This window comes from Vipera berus (assembly GCF_964194415.1).
Source record: "Vipera berus genome assembly, chromosome: 3".
Classification (NCBI taxonomy): Eukaryota; Metazoa; Chordata; class Lepidosauria; order Squamata; family Viperidae; genus Vipera; species Vipera berus.
Window position 1 is genome coordinate 13,413,464 of NC_138204.1, and position 18,429 is coordinate 13,431,892.

General features: G+C 37.8%; 1 protein-coding gene across 1 annotated transcript in view; it reads right to left on the reverse strand.

Annotated features, from left to right (window-relative positions):
- Positions 1-18,429, reverse strand: part of PHACTR3 (phosphatase and actin regulator 3) — a 145,894-nt gene that overhangs the window by 16,309 nt on the left and 111,156 nt on the right. The window contains exon 8 of the mRNA XM_081324078.1: positions 4,363-4,418. Coding sequence (XP_081180204.1) covers positions 4,363-4,418 — 56 coding nt within the window. The remainder of the gene's footprint in view (positions 1-4,362; positions 4,419-18,429) is intronic.

The window sequence follows — 18,429 nt, forward strand, 5'->3', positions numbered from 1 at the left end:
TGAAAGCTTCACAACCCATGCTGCCATTCTCCCTGCCCTACTTTGAATTAGCTGACAGGGGAAATGCTTCTGGTATTTCTTGTCAACAAAACCAATGATATTATTCTGAACAATTGTGAAGCAGACCTGTGCAAGGAGGATGAGTGGATAGGTGAGATCAATCCTGCATGATGGATTAATCATGCGGCATATAGTCAGAATAATTTTCACATCTACCTGCTGGAAATGCTGGTGTAACTTCCTAGCAGAGCCAGGAAAGCAGTATGCTTGCTGGAAGTATGCTGATGTGGCTGCTAATGTTTCCCATATTTAAGACTTAAAAATACCTTTGACTATCAGCAAACCCAGAATATCCAACATGACTCAGTATATGTCACAGACATAAGCTTAAGCAACCCTATTAGGCAGACATGGGATTTAAAACTATATCTATCTATCTATCTATCTATCTATCTATCTATCTATCTATCTATGTACCTACCTTTCATCTTCTCTCTCTATCATCTGTCTGTCTGTCTGTCCATCTGTCTGTCCATCCATCCATCCATCCATCCATCCATCCATCCATCCATCCTTCTATTTTCTCCTCTTTACCTGTAATTTTTCAGCTCAACTCCCATACATAGTACTGCATTAGGATAGATTGCAGTCATCACTGCATGGCTATCTGTCCAATATCTGCCCTTCCCTGTCTAGAAATAACTTCCAGAACAAATCCCTGGAAGGAAAAAACTCAAAAACTATGGAATAATTTTAGACCTGTTCTAAAGGCACCTGCTGAATGAAGATACCCCAACTTAACTATTCTGTAATTATATTGCTGAGATTTGTTGTAACCTACTACTGCTTGTTCTAAGCCTGACCAACCAGCTTATATGGACTGTAGAACCAAACAGGTGTGGGAGATTTCTAGAGGAAGACTGAGGTTGGGGCACTGCAGGATCTTAATTTACCAGTATGGAATATTAGCTAACCTCTGGGAAATTGCAAAGTAATTGCCCTCACTTATTGTGGTGAGGAGGTCCCAGAGATCATATTGCCTTGGTCCTCATTTGGTTGCGCCTGGTTGGAGAAACCTGAGTGAGATGCAGAAGCAACTCAGCCACAAGCCATTTCTTTTGAGCGAATGGACCCAAATTTATGGATAAACAGAGTAAATGCAAAAATGCCTTATGAACAAAAATATAGACCATATCAAAAGAAAGAAAGAAAATGAAAGTTAAAAAAAATACTTTTCTCATAGTTCAACTGTTTTTCACTTGCTATCATCACCACATAAGCAGCAGGACAAAACACTGACAGCTCCACATTCATGGGGCAAAGGAAGTACCTTTTGATGCTCACACAGCATTAGACCATGATCTTGCATTGGCTTATGAAAAGGAAGCTATGGGGAGCTACTGTGGCTCCAAGAGGTGTGTGCACACAAATGCAGCCAATGACAAAAGCAAAACCTTGCTCTTTGATCTCCAGCTGATCTAAAATCATATTCCTGATTCAAAGAATTTACAGGAGGTATCACCTATCAGCTTGCTATCAAACCCACTGTAGTTCAGGCCTATATGAAGATAACCTTCAGGCAGAAGCACTCCCCAGCCCTGCTTTTGGATATCTTTGTAGAGCATGAGCATCTGAACAGCTTTCAGCAAGCTTTCTTGATATATGTGCACGGCCATCTGCTTGCTGGCATGTCTGGCACACAAGAGATTGGCACTTTCATTGGAAAGATGGAAGTAAATTAAATCCACCAGCCATTTTCTCGCAGGAGTAATTCCAGGGAAAGCCCAGTTGAGCAGCCACGTTGCCTGGAACTGATATTGCAAAGTAATCATCATCCAGCGTGAGGATAGTCTTTTTTTTTTATTCTGCTCATCTGCTGTCAGCTCAGGCCAGGCCTTTGGCTTTACTGCCGGTGTTCAACTCATTATAACAAGAGTACTGGATATGAGATAAAGGTTCTTTCTGGTTCTGCAAGATCATCCCTACATAGGGATGCTTTGTCTTGCTGCAAGTGTGATAATAAAAGGATGTTGGATATAGAACTCCTTTTCACATTTGCCAGTCCTCTCTGGGTTAGACACGAGTTGCACACATTTCTATATAGAGATATTTGCATGACCAACTGTGAAGATTATTAACATTTTGTGTCTGTGTGTGTGTAGATAAGGTTACTATATATCACTACCACCTTTGTCTCTAGAATAGAACAGGACAGGACAGGACAGGACAGAACAGAATAGAATTTTTTATTGGCCAAGTGTGTTTGAACAAACAAGGAATTTGTCTCTGGTGCATAAGCTCTCAGTGTACATACAAGTAAAAGTGATCCTTCCTTCCTTCCTTCCTTCCTTCCTTCCTTCCTTCCTTCCTTCCTTCCTTCCTTCCTTCCCTTCCCTTCCCTTCCCTTCCCTTCCCTTCCCTTCCCTTCCCTTCCCTTCCTTCCTCTCCAATTGTATTCTACAGTAACAAACCTGTGAGGCATGTTAGCTTAAAAAAAGAGTATCTTTGTTCCACAGCATACTTTAGTTGCTTATTGAATTGATCCATTAAATTAAACCAAGAAACCAAAGGGCCTGCCCAACATCTTAAGATATTTAAAAGGCTAATGATGAACAACTTTAGCAAGCATGAGTGCAACAGATCCAATCTGTTTAAGCATGTTGCGTGAGTGCAGCCATTGGCCATTTCAGAATTGCCTACTTTGCTGTTCTTGAATCTGGGCCTCCCAGACTTACTCCAACATCTTAGCCATTGTAACCCCACTTGTCTCTTGGCTGCACTTCGAATGCACAATGTGAATAACATGTGAGTTCCATGCCACAGTTGACTCTCCTTCATGGAGCATAGAAAGCCCATTGGGCTGGAGAATAGTTCACACTTATGCTTATTCTCAGTGCAGATGTGCCAAGGCTGCAACAGATGTGAATTCTGGAAGTTGGGTAGACTACTCTAAAAAGACACTTTCAGCTTCTGAGATGTCAAAATGCATTTTCTTAATAACCCTTTGAATAATTTGATAGGATAGAATTACTCTATTGCAGTTCTTATATTGCATATAAGGGGACTGAGAAAATGAGGAAGCAGCTATCTGAATCCATTGCACAAAGCTATGGCAAAAAAGAGAGTTCACCAGGCAGCTGCATGAACTCAGCAATAGGCTTTGGCCAAATTGTGCCCAGTCCAATCTGATGCAAGTTTGCGTAGGAGAGAGACCTGCTTGAATCCATAGAAGTTGTTTGCAAGACATTGACTTTGGGATTGCAGTCTACCTTATTTTTGCAAAATATCTGGGCTGGAGATGAAGGGAATTGCATCTGCCTTAATCTTTGGATAGCATGTGATTTGAAAAGCATAAATCAGATCACTTACTGACTGCATTTCTTAACCTGGATACTAAATCGGCCCATTTTCCTGAATTTGTAGAGCCATATAGAACGATGTAAGCAGAGGTCTCCCCCTCCTCCCCGCTCCCCCCACTCCATTACCAAGCTTAACATGTTGAATGAATGCAGCTGCTAGGACTTTACCGCTTAACCTGATGAAGGGTGCTGTGTGATACTGAAAAAAATAGAAAATGTTCAATGATTCTATAATAGTCTGGTGTTGACTAGAAGGGATAACGTCTGAAGCTCTCAGAAATGGGCAGTGAGTGAAACAGGATGCAGGTGGTGAAATAAAGTTGGATGAAAACTGATGACATTGCTGCAGAACTTACATAGCTGCGGCACAGAAATTTACCTCTTTGTGGTTTAATTAGAATTTGTGTTGCCTAGCAAAATTAGAGCAATCTGCAAATAATCTGATCATTCTTCTGCCTTGCCTGGAAGCAGCAGCGACTGTACTTTTAATAGTAAGAAGCTCCACTTTGGGGTCATCTTTAATTTTCCTTCTTAAAATACATACAATCTAAATTTGGTTACTGGTACACTAGGTCAGAAGCTAATAAATACAGACACAGCTCCAAAACTCTGCAAGTCTCAGTAGGTGTTCTCATCCAAGTGACTTTTCACTTAGCCTCGGTGCTGGACAAGCAAAATGGGAATAATTGTGATATAGTTCACACGACTCTTCTGAGACCAAAGGGAACAAAGAATTCAGCACACCTGAGATATCTTGTATATTGTATTCCTATGAATACGTGTATTACTACACTGTAGTTTTCTTAAATGACTAGAGAGTTATTCTAAGAATAAATATTACTTTCTGAGCCCAACAACTTTAAATAGGGGGAAGTTTCTGCTTACTAATCGTGCATAGAGTAATAAACATACTTCCTCCTTCTAGCAGAGGACACTCCATATCGACACACAAAACAATAAAACATTTTGAGTAGCTCAGCAGAGAAAGCATTCCGATACTCACGTTTCAAGATATTTCGTCTTTCAAGTTCCTCAACAGCTGGTCTTTGGCTCAATCGCCTGCGAAAGAAAATCAAGATGACGTTTTGTACCATTGTCTCTCTGATTTGGTTTGTCAGATCTTTTTCTTTTTCTTTTTTTTCAGTTGCTCAAGTCCAGTTTGTCCTGAGACCAATCGGAGTTGGCTTCAGAGTTAGGTCATGAGCAGGATTCAAAGGCACTCAGTCTGCCCTTAGAGACCGTTCTCTTTTTCATCCCAAACGCAAGAAAGTAAGTTCTTGGCTAAACAGAGGGTAGCTATTTCTGTAGTTGGCTTCACTGACCCATATATTTTCTCTGGCTCTTGGCAGAAAAAAACAAAACTGGGAATATGGCATCAGGAATCAAGAAAAACTTTTATTCATCTGTCTGTCTTTCTTTCTTTTTTTTTTAATAAAAATGAATCAAAAGACATTTTCCGCCAGTCCTGCCTGCAGTGGATTGCTTCGTTATTTAGGATCACCAGTGAGATCTATCAGGACAGCATTTCTCTTTGGCAGGAAATAATTCGGATTGTGTGAGCAGGTGGTTCCTTGATCAAAAATGTGACAGCACTGCCTGCTAGCGCTGCATATAAAAGCTGCGTGTGTCTGTGTGTGTACGTGTGTGTGTGTGTGTGTGTGTGTGTAGCAGCTCACGGCATCACGAAGCATCTACTTGGTTTGTAATGCCTCCCCTTTTACTAGAGCCTCCGGATTGACTCTGCAGGATCAGATGATCACAGCCACTGTGATTGGATCCTGCATTTCACACACACACACACACACACACACACACACACAGTCCCAGAGCTATGCTCTGTAATATCTATCTTGTAATCTCACAAGACCATTTTCTGTCCCGGCAGAGGTTTTTATAGGGGTTAATGGATAGGGGTTTAAACTGCAGCCTGTGAAACACTAAATACATCGATGAACAATGGTATATAGAGAAAAAGAGAAACAAAGCAAAGAAAGAAGGAATGGAGTTGACCAAAAGCTGAAGTTGGTTTTGCTGGTGTGCAAAAAAATAAAATAAAAAAGGATATTGGTTTTTAAACAAATGGATGAAGTCCTTTCCTTACCCAATAAGCAAACATGCTCTGCTAACACTGATAAAACAAAGGGGAGGTAGGAAAGACTCCTTGGTAAGCACAAAATTATCTAGTATGAATGGCAAAACAGCTGGAAGGGTAGGCTGAAAAGAGGAAAAAAGAATTGTATTTCTACAGTATTAAAAAGGACACAGTATATATATATATATATATATATTATTATATATATATATATATATATATATATATATATTATATATATATATATATATATTATATATTATATATATATATATATATATATATATATATATATATAATATATATATATATATATATATATATATATATATATATATATATATATATATATATATATATATATATATATATATATATATATATATATATATATATATATATATATATATATATATATATATATATATATATATATATATATATATATATATATATATATATATATATATATATATATATATATATATATATATATATATATATATATATATATATATATATATATATATATATATATATATATATATATATAATACTACATAAAACAAAATATATATATATATATATATATATATATATATATATATATATATATATATATATATATATATATATATATATATATATATATATATATATATATATATATATATATATATATATATATATATATATATATATATATATATATATATATATTATCATAGTCTATGTAGTTGGACAGAGATCCACCCCTACTGGAAGAAAGTGACATTTTTGGAGATTCTTTCTTCCTACATATCCCTGATCCACAAGGGAGTTGGGAAAATCCAACCCAGAGCAGCACATGAGTTAGTTAAAGGATGATGGGATCAAGGCATCAGAGAATCATTTGTATCTTCAACATGATCTCAATTCTCTTCTTGAACAGAAAGAGGTGACAGGAAATCAACCCAAGGAATATAAATCCTTCCATTCCCCACCATGCAGTCAAAGCTGAAGAAGCTTCTTGGATGAAAAGCAAAACGTCTTGAAAGAAAAACAAGAAAGTCCAGATGCCTCGTGAGAAAAGCACCTTTGGGACAACTATGACCTGGATGACTGAAAATCTCCATAGACATGTCCCACAATCTCATTACTATAGGAAAACTAATCATAGTATTGATAGGAATTTCCATATACTGTAATTCATGTATTCCATAGTAGAGAACATATGTAAGAGTTGAGTTGTTTGGGCTTTGGGTCCTCTTTGAGCTTGTTTGTTTTCATGCAGATGCTTCTTTAACAGGCTAGGAAAGATCATTAGTGTAATTTGTGGGGGCCCATGTTAATTTTTATTTACATAATTTTAGTCTGCCTTTATTATTTTTATAAATAAAGTAGCAAACATATCTAATTAAGGAAATTAAGAGGATTAATTAACTAATTAATTAATTAAGGGAATTGAGGGAGTACATTCCCATCCTTACTTTGACATTATGCAGAAAAATTTTTGAGTGGCCATTGGGTGTAAATGTTGTCCATGTGTTACAGGTTGCTCACCTCTACTCAAAGAGCAATTTCCGATCCGTTGTACAGAAAGTTCCTAAGCACATCTGAATTTTCTATGCTTTTTGATTTATTATACTATAGATCAGGGGTGTCAAACTCAATTTCATTGAGGGCCGTATCAGCATTGTGGTTGCCCTCAGAGGTGGGTGTGGCCTGGGTGGGCGTGGCCTAGTGGGTGGGCATGGCTAAAGTGCGTATGGCCTACTGGGTGGGCATCGTTCTCATCAAGGGTGCCTATGGGGCCTGGGCAGGAGTGGGACAGATCTGTGGGTCTCTGGCAGAAGGAGGGTCTCTGGGCCAGGGCCAAGGCAGTGGGGGCCGTTCCCTCACTGTTTCCAGGATGGCTTCACGGGCTGCATGAAACCACTTCGCAGGCCGGATCCAGCCCCCGGGCCTTGTGTTTGACATGTCTGCTATAGATTATAAGTTACCCTTGGAAGAGGTAAGAAATATTGTTCTTATTTTGTTTTAGAATGGCCTCAATTTTCTTTTCTGTATTTCTATAGTTGCAGTTGATCAGGCATGAAGTATTGTTACTACCCCTATTTAAACTAATCTTTCATTAAAAGAAAAATGCTTCCCTGTGCAAAATTACTCTGACATTTTGTGATACCGGTATTTCCACCTGGCCATGCATTGTCTTGTCACTTCTTTTCCATGTGCTATTGGATCTATGTTGCTAAAAAATTAGAGTTGACCACCAGATGGTGCAAATGATATTTTATGCACTTCTGTTGTGACACCTAGTGGCCATCCGGAGTTTTGCAGTTCAGACCTGTGATGTCCATATTTTACCACCCTCTTCTATAAAGTGGTTTATGCTCTGAGTTAAATGTACTTCCTGTTCAATAAAGTTGAGGATTAATTTCTATGAAAAGTGTGGTTTGGCTGTAAGCTCTTTGCTGTTGTTGCTATCCAACATGTTTACTTTCTCAGCCAGAAATTAACTTTTTTTCTGAGATTTGTTTGAAACAACAAAAGGAAGAATATATATAAATATATATCTATGAATATATAAATACATATAAATATATATACTCCATCTACTTTCCCAAACCTAGGAATATTTTACTTTCTCAGCAAGAAATTAACTTCTTTCTGAGATTTGCTTGAAACAGCAAAAGGAAGAATATATATGAATATATATTTATAAATATATAAATACATATAAAGATATATACTCCATCCACATTCCCAAACATAGGAATAAACTGGAACATTGTATTGTGCTGAAATATGCATTTTTCACCAATGTCTCAGCTCAAAAATGCATAAAAAAGGAGTATATCATCAGAAAAAGTCAATTCCGGGGAAAGATGTGTATTAAAAAGCCTTCTATTAGATAAAATCACTTATAGAAATTGCCTATTAGGAAGTGTGCATGTATAATGGTATAAAATTAAAAGAAATGCATGCTAATATACATTTGGATTTTCCTGCTGACGCATGGGGAAAAAAATGCAAAGTGATGCAGAAATAAGATCAAACTTCATGTAGGAAAAATGAACTTGGTATTTTGTTCTTATCAAGACAATTGTATGCCTCGATATTTCAAAGTCCCCCCCTCCAAACCAAATCACCGTGTCCCCCAAAATCAGGATAAAAGAATGAAGATTTCCTCAAAAGTACTTTTCTGTAGTAAAAATAAAATTCAGTCATACCTGTTAAATCTAGGACATCCCTTTCACACATGCAAGTTAATCTTTAAAGCAATTAGTCCTTGTCCAAATTTTGGTCAAATGGGACTCAACTAACTCCTTGCTCCAAACAGAATTTAACACAATGTTAATAATATTACAACTTAATCTTACTCCTTCTCAGTAACAGCACTATTTCACTTGACTGATGGGAATGATGGGAGCTGCAGTCTAACACACACTACATTGGGAAGTTAATTGCGAAAGGAAGGGTAGGTGGGCATCTTGGTTTAGAAACTCAGGCTAGAATTTGAGAGATGTTGAGTTCTGCTTTAGGCATGACAGCTGACTGGGTGATTTTGGGCCGATCATGTTGTGATTCAGGGTCAGCCTGTGGGTTCGGCAGTTGGGTCGGACGACTCAGAGGAGGAGGGGGGTGTTGAAGACCTTGCTGAGGGGGTTGAAGATCTTGCTGATGATAGCCCTCAGCCAGGCTCCTCCTACTTGGTCACCACGGAGACCCAGCTGTGTGAGCCTGACAGTGTGGATGAAGATGACCCACAGCTGGCCCTGTTCAAGGACGCCCGACGCAGGAGGCAGTCAATTAGGAGTAAACAGAGGAAGGCAATGGGGCTTCTCGGAAGGAGGCAGAGAGAAGCCACGCCCTGAACTCTATATAAGGGGAATGTCTGGGAGGGCTGGTTTGCTGAAGGCAACCGCTCGGATGGTTCATGTTTCTTAAAGCTCCTGTTTCTTGGTTCGTGTCTTGTTTGTTTTTGTAGCTATAAATTTGGCAGGCGTAATTCCAGCCTCTTGCCGTTTGTAAAGAGGTTGACCCTGCCTTTTCTGCAGGGCCGGTAGCAGGCTGGTACAGAACAGATCACTAGGGGGACTCTGAGTTCTAGCCCTGCCTTAGGTATGAAAGCAGCTGGGTGATCTTGAGCCATTCACTCTCACTCAGTCCAGCCTACCTCACAGGGTTATTGTTGTGGAGAAAATAGGAGGAGGAAGAAATATTAGATATGTTTGCTGCCTTGAGTTATTTATGAATATAATAAAGCTGGGATGAAAATAAACAACTCTTGGAATAGTTAAGCGACCATTGATGGCAAATCAGAAATTTTCTGACAATGTTGCCCCATTTCCCAAGGAACAAGAATTGGTTTTAATAGTGCCTTCATATGCTCAAGCTGGTTATTAAACTAACACAACTTCTCAAATATCAACTACCCAACTGTATGGGCTTTACATGCGTTCTACACTGTCTAATCCAGGTTAGTGCTAACCACGCTTTGTATGCTAAACTATTGGCTTCTGTGAACACCAGCAACATGTTCCAAACAATTGGGGAGCCTCCCTTTCCCTCCAAAGGCCCAGAATTCAATCCCCAGGGCAGAAAGAGAGAGAGAGAGAGACAGCCTCCCCAATGAGCACTGACTTCTGCTAAAGCTGATCTCCAAATCAAAGGATCACCAGACCTTCTGCTCACGTTTCCCTAATTCTAATCCATTTGAAAACAGTCACTCTCCTCTGTGGGATTTTCCCAGAAGCTTCATGAGATTACAAATGTTATGTAAACGGGATGGGAGCAAGAGAAGGAAGCTTGTATATCTCATCTCTCTCTCCATCTCAAGGTGGAGAAAGGAAAGTTGTGTCCCAAGCACTTCTGAAGATGAAAGTTTTGTGTTTTTACAAACAGTCTACAGTAAGCCTCAAAGCCTATTGTATTTCATAAGCACACATTTACACCTTAGCTCAATTATATGCAATTATATGCAACACCCACAGAAACGTCTTAGAGATGTTTGTCATAATCTTCTTTCAGTATCTGGAAAAATTGTTGGAGAAAAATAACAGAAACAAAACTTAAGCTCCCCTCCTCCTTGGAAAATAAAGATCATTTGCTTTCCTGCCTACTCACCTCAGGGTATTTTACCTGAGCTGCAGGTAAATTCCCTTTGGCACAATAGAATGTCAATTTTATCAACATATCTAGATATGCTAAATTGGATTCACAGTTATTTCAACAGACCCTACTAAAATATTCATACATACAGTTAACTGTTTAAATTATGGGTGCAATTTCCAAAATGTATCAGGGGCTAAACTCATGTTTAAGGATAAACCAATGTTTGATCTAGTGGTTAAGGCATGAGGCTAGAAGCCAAGAGGCGGTGAATTCTAGTCCTGCCTTAGTCTTTGAAGACAGCTGGGTAACTTTGGGTCAATCACTAGGAGATGGTGAGTTCTAGTCTCGCTTTAGGTATAAAACCCAGCTGGGTGACTTTGGGATAGTCGCTCTCTCTCTCAGCCCAACTCATGGCACAGGGAAATAAGAGGAGAAAGGAGTTTTATGTACTTTTTATTGATGAAGATCTCCAAAGTCCCTCCCAACTCTGTGATTCTGTATGTTTGCCACCTTGAGTTAATTATCAAGTAATAAAGGTGGGATAAAGACATTTAATAAATGTATAAACATCTAATAAAAGAATAAGAAGCACAGACTTGGAGAAGGCTACTGAAGTCTCCCAGCTCAGTGGAAGAATCTAAATAGAATTTTATCCAACAAAGGAATATTTAGCTTCTGTTTGAACACATCTGGTGAAGGATGTGCTCAGAGGATCATTCACCTTTCTGAATAATTGGCACAACTGCTTCTCTGCTCTTTTTGTTAGGAAGTTTTCACGAGGCAACTGGACTTTCTTATTTTCCCCACCATTCCCCACCATCCAGTCACAGCTGAAGAAGCTTCTTGGATGAGAAGCAAAACGTCTTCAAAGAAAAAGAAGAAAGTCCAGTTGCCTCGTGAAAAAGCATCCTTGGGATAACTATGACCTGGATGACTGAGAACCTCCATAGACTAATCTTGGATCCTGCACACTAAACTTAAATTAGAGAGAAGAGGCTCTACCTGACCTTCTTCCTTGTGTCTTTCAAATATTTGAAGAACATATCATCCCTCAATATTTTCTCAGGCGCATCCAGTTCCTTCAGTCCCTTTCCTTGTCTCCTAATCATTCTTGTTGATCTTCTTTGAACCAGTTTCAGTTTGTATGAACCCTTCATAAAGCATGGGCTCCAAAACTGACATAAAACTCAAGCTAGGAGTTGAGCAAGCAGAATTGAATGGCATGATCCCTTCCCATGACTTAGAAATGATGGGTTGGTTGATGAAAACAAAAATTACATTTAGCTTTTTTTTTGCGGTTATATTACACAGCCAGAGGATACTGGGATATAGGTTGAACCAGACTATCTCAAAGATCATCTCCTAAAATCTTTGTTGTCACCGATGGGAAAATTAGTTATAATGTCCAAAAATATCTCAGAAGAGATTTTCCTCAGGAATACAGCAGGGGATGGGTGCACATACTTAGTTTCAAAATGATTTCTTCTCTCTCCCCCAGCTGTTATTATTCATTTTTTAAAAGATGCATACATTAAGTGTAGGGATTTATCTTACAATCAATCCAGTCCACTGCTCTCTATATATCTGTGATTAATAATTCCACGTGGAATACAGAATGGCAAAAACCGTTTTTCATGGGTGAATTCCAAATATTATATTATCATATTTTATTTGTACTTGTGCCCGCCTAAACACACAGACAGGGACACACAGAGGCAGACTAGAATTAAACCTGTTAATTTTGTTCTGTGCAAATTATTTTCTAAGTTCAGAAATCAAGGGATTGTTCCTAAACTATTTAACATTCAGTGTAGAACAAGATGTCCTTACCTCAGATTCTTATTTTTTTTAAATAAAGCATTAAAATCAGAAAAGAGAAGGCATACGAAAGAGAGAAAGACTAAAAAGAAAAGCGGGGGGGGATATTCTTACTATTTCTGAGCATCACAGACTTTTTCAGTGTGTTCAGTGTGTTCTCTGACAGGAAAGAACTACAAAGAATGTTATTTAAAAAGCTCCTGTAAGCTCCAGGTAGAGAAACATATTTACAGAATTGGGTTTTGTTTTTTTTTTAAGGAAAAGAACAAGGATGAGGATTTTTTTTTTAGTCTGATGTCTATTTTGGTTAATAAAAAGACAGAAGAAGAAATGTGGTAGCACAATCTTGTATTTGCTTCTCACTTCCACTTTTTTCTTTCTTTCTTTCTTTCTTTCTTTCTTTCTTTCTTTCTTTCTTTCTTTCTTTCTTTCTTTCTTTCTTTCTTTCTTTCTTTCTTTCTTTCTTTCTTTCTTTCTTTCTTTCTGTAACAACTCTGGGTGGCAAACAAAATGGAAATGGGAACCACAGTACAAAACCTTAAAACACACATTACAAAATTTATAATTCAAAGGAAAAATGGCTGCTAAAGATAAAAGCAATATCATGCAATCTAAATCCAGCCGGACTTCACAATAGCTAGGTTTTCAATGCTTTCCAGAAGGCCAGCAACTTTGGGACTGATCTGAGCTCAGGTGGTAAGGTGTTCAAGAGGCAGAAGTCATGGCAGAAAAGATGTGCTTCCTGGGTCCTGCCAGATGACATTCTTTGATGGATGAGATACAAATACATATGTCCCTCCTGTCAGAGAACGGGGCAGGACCTTTGGAGAGAGGCAAACCTTTAAACATCCTGGACCTGCAAACAACCAGCACCTTGAATTGCATTTGGAAGACTACTGGGAATCAGTGCAGTTCACAGAGCAGTGGTCTAGGAAGGACAAATTAGTCTCTCCTTCCAGAAAAGGTCAAACATGGTGCACATGGAGCAATCTGAAAATCCCCTGGCCATAGTTGTCTTTGGACAGGAGCTGTGATTCCAGAAGGATGTCCAAATTTCACACTAGTTCAGTCTAGAGTAATGCAATCCCACATAGAACTGAAGATGGAACATTACCAGACCTGGAGGTGTTCCTAAAACACAGGGACTCAGTCTTTCTAGAGTTGAGCTGACCCTACAGACTCCAGACACTGAGTCAAGACCTTCATGGCATCATTGGGCAGCTCAGCCAGGGCAGAGATATACAACTGAATATTATGCTTATGGGGATTCTCAATCATCCAGGTCTGAAGAACTGAAGAAGCTTCTTGGATGAGAAGCAAAACATCTTTAAGGAAATATTTGGACCTGGTTTTGCACAATAAATATAGAGACAGAATTTCTCTCTCTTTGTTACTCTCATTCTTTGACATACATCTGCTCCAACGGGAAGCCAAAATGATATGGTATTTATCCATGAGGAAGAGTTGATGCTTTGAACTCTTCAAAAGATGTTCTCCTCCCTGGGAGAACATGCCAATTAGCATGCTAGCATTCTATCTTCTGGAGTTTAATAGCATGGTAGAGACTGGCAACCACAATTGGGTCTATGACAATTCACCACAGCCAACTTGCCACAGCCAACTCACTATGGCCAACTCACCATGGGCAATTTGCTGCATGACAACTTGCCATTCACTGTGAGACAATTTGCTGTGGGACCAGAGTTACACTAATATCAAAGAAATAGCAACAGAAATAGCACTAAGTTTTATATACCGCTTCACAGTGCTTTACAGACCTCTCTAAGTGGTTTACAGAGTCAGCCTCTTGCCCCCAACAATTTGGGACCTCATTTTACACACCTCAGAAAGATGGAAGGCTGAGTCAACCTTGAACCGCTCAGAATAGAACTCCTGGAGTGAGCAGAGAGTTAGCCTGCAATGCTGCATTCTAACCACTGTGCCACAATCAATGGTGGAACAGAATCATTAAAGAAAGGATGCAAAAGAGGGGACTGAACGGAATGTAAATGACAATTTTTTAAAAAAAATATTTAGTTTGAATAATTAAATTGAATTCTTAAATTGTCCTGCAATGAGTTGTTCTGAGGAAGTTGGCTGTGACAAGTTGGCTGTGACAAGTTGTCCCATTCCGATCACAATATGCATGTGAGTATGGCTATGGTATGCCTTTCAAGCTAAAGATCAATAACTCTCACAGGGGTATTTGCTCATTAAAGGAATTAACAAGCCTTAGAAGGTCTGGATTGAGATAATTGGACAGAACAATTGTAGATAAGGAGGAATGATAAACAGACCCATGACACAAGGTTCTTGATGCATTCTTTAACCCCATGAGCCTTTGTGGAGACACAGAAGTGGACACATCCTGTTTCAGAAACATACAGAAATAGATGAGTTCCCTCTCATTATATTCTCTAATGACACCAAATTAAGGACTACACTACATGGGTTCCCACAGTGTCTGTAACCGTACACTCAGTAGGAAACTACAATCAATGAGTCTGAAAATACAAATTACATATAAGCTATTGATGAAATGTGGAAGATGTTTATCATTATACCATATGACAGCTGTTTTCACATGGGATGCTGTCCATGTGCTGCGGCTTACTAGGAGTTGAAGACAATTCACTCAATATCAGCCGGGTCTTCTCAAAAGAAACTCCTACATGATATGATAGAGAACTAGACCAGCCAAGATGTGAGCCATGCGTATGTTTGCCATGTGATCATTCGGTCATGTAGAAAGAGGTGATGGAGCATTGCCAAATCCATACTGGGAAGGTCAGACTAAAAGCATTGGATTTGCATACAGACAGTGTCAGTTTGAAGCCGGCCAGGGGGGAAAAAATCTCCTTTCTGACATTGAGAAGTCACCAATAGACAGATCTGCAACGCTGAATTATGGGAATCTGGATTCTGACTTTCTGCAAAAGGATTTCTTATGCTTCTAAATCTGAATGCTTCAGTTCATATGAGATTCATTCAGAATCTTCCTAAACTAACTAAAATGTTACCTGCTCAACCTTTGATGGTGTTCATGCAGTTTTCTTAAATTAAATTAAAACTCTAAGCTAAATTACTTTTACCCTTGGTTGGCTGTTATGGTGAAGTTAAATCAAACTAGCCCAGCCAATATTATCTTTTTATGATTTGAAATACTGTACAAATCCAGAAACTGGATTACTTCAGCAAAAATGTGAAATACCTTGTGAACAAATCATTATTATTTTTTTTGCTATAGTACAATAGTACACCTGCTACTCAGTCTTGTAGACCTACCTCCTATATTATTTATGCTAAGTGGCAGACTTGGCTTAATCTTGCTTATTCCTCCAGAGATAAGCAGGAGAGCATCAGGTGAGAACTTAGATGGGAGACTGTCATAAAATTGCATGGAAAATTTACAAAAATTCCCCAAAGAGTCAACAATGAAATAATTCAATATTGCTTTCAAGCAAATGAATTACACATCTATTTAGCAAAAACGTGACTCAGATCAGTCCTTTTCTTAATGTTAACTTCCATTGTTTCTGCATATATATGAAGAAACATAACCATTTGGGTATAAGCTCAGTAATGTAGCATAGCATAGCATAGCATTAATATAATATAATATAATATAATATAATATAATATAATATAATATAATATAATATAATATAATATAATATAATATAATATAATATAATATAATATAATATAATATAATATCATATCATATCATATCATATCATATCATATCATATCATATCATATCATATCAACATAACATAACATAACATAACATAACATAACATAACATAACATAACATAACATAACATAATATAATACAATATAATACAATATAATGTAATAATATTCCCCCCATTCGCCTGAAATCCTACCTGAACTGGTGGATTTTTACGGGAATCAGAAGCACCAAAGCATGTTTGGTAGATAGGGAGGTGACATATCCTCCTCCCTCTATAAAACCCACCAGGTCTCTGCCACCATCCTTGTCTCTGTTCTTGAGTAGCTGTCAAGGACAAAATACCCACAACCACTGATACCTCTATTAATTTCCAACTTTATAGTCCCAGCAACTTTAGAGTATCTAATCATCATATGGATTTCCCATGGTATCCCTTGGAGAGAACCATTAAAGGGCACTGTGCAAAATGTATCTAACAGCAAGAGGAGGACCCAGACTTCATAAGGTTACTAGAACCATTACTTCCTATGAAAATTTTGTGGTACTTTGGATTACATGTGCAGATTCCATAGTGTCCAGAAACATAACCCTACCACCTGGGTGCAACACATTTAACTGTCAGACAATCCCAGGAAAAGTTATGATGGGTTTAAGTTATTGCAGGTGTGGCTACATTCATACTCCATCATGATCTGAAACGCTATGTGAAAAAGAGTGGAACCCTATTTCCTATGTCTTCCAAGGAAGTGAAAGGATGGAGAAATGAACAATGGTGGCTGCGCTGCAATTGCCTAAAAGCCAATGCAATCCTAGGCTGCATCAACAGAAAGACAACATCAAGAAAAGTGATAATACTGATTTACCCAGCACTAGTGAGGGCACACTTGGTATACTGTGTCCAGGTTTGGTCACTACGATACAAAAAAGATGCTGAGATCCTAGAAAGAGTGCAGAAAAGAGCAACAAATATAATAAAGGATCTGGAAACTACATCATATGACGAATGGTTAAGGGAGCTAGGTATGTCTAGCTTGTCGAAAAGAAGAATTAGGGGGGGACATGATAGCTGTCTTCCAGTACTTGAAGGGCTATCATAGAAAAGAGGGGATCAACTTATTCTCAAAGCATCAGAGGGAAAATCCAAGCTAGAACTAAGGAGAAATTTTCTGACAGTGTGAACAATTAATCAGTGGAATAGCTTGCCTCCTGGAGTTGGGGTGCTCCATTGCTGGAGGTTTTCAAGAATAGACTGGGCAACAATTTGTCTGGGATTGTAGAAAGTCTCCTGCCTTGAACAGGGGGCTGGACTAGAAGACCACTGAGGTCCCTTCCAGTCCTATGAATCTATGATCTATGGAAGGTGCTTCTTCATCAGCCATTAAGGGGAGGGGGGTCAATATACTTTTAATTAATAAACTTCCTTTTGCCTGCAAATATTAAAAAGAAGACTCAAATCAACAGCTCTTGCTCTCAGCTTGCTGTTTCACAAAAGGCAATCAAAGATACCAAGGGAGCAGGAGGCTAATAGCCCTTTATGATTCCCCAGCAACTGTTTTACAATCCATGTTATCTGTGATTCACGAGATAGACAGTGTTGAAACAAGAAACGTTCTGATAACTTAGTTCTTCATGAGTATGTCCAACTCTCTTTTAAATCCCTCTAAACTGGTGGTCACTACAGGAGGTGTCTGCAAAATCCAATCCTTTTGTCAAAATGACACCAGACAGTGTCACGAAACAGTCCTGCTGTTGAGCAGGGGGCTGTACTAGAAGACCTCCAAGTTCCTTTCCAGCTCTATTCTATTCTATTCTATTCTATTCTATTCTATTCTATTCTATTCTATTCTATTCTATTCTATTCTATTCTATTCTATTCTATTCTATTCTATTCTATATAAAGATTCTATTCTATTCTATTCTATTCTATTCTATTCTATTCTATTCTATTCTATTCTATTCTATTCTATTCTATTCTATTCTATTCTATATAAAGATTCTATTCTATTCTATTCTATTCTATTCTATTCTATTCTATTCTATTCTATTCTATTCTATATAAAGATTCTATTCTATTCTATTCTATTCTATTCTATTCTATATAAAGATTCTATTCTATTCTATTCTATTCTATTCTATTCTATTCTATTCTATTCTATTCTATTCTATTCTATATAAAGATTCTATTCTATTCTATTCTATTCTATTCTATTCTATTCTATTCTATTCTATTCTATTCTATTCTATTCTATTCTATTCTATTCTATATAAAGATTCTATTCTATTCTATTCTATTCTATTCTATTCTATTCTATTCTATTCTATTCTATATAAAGATTCTATTCTATTCTATTCTATTCTATTCTAT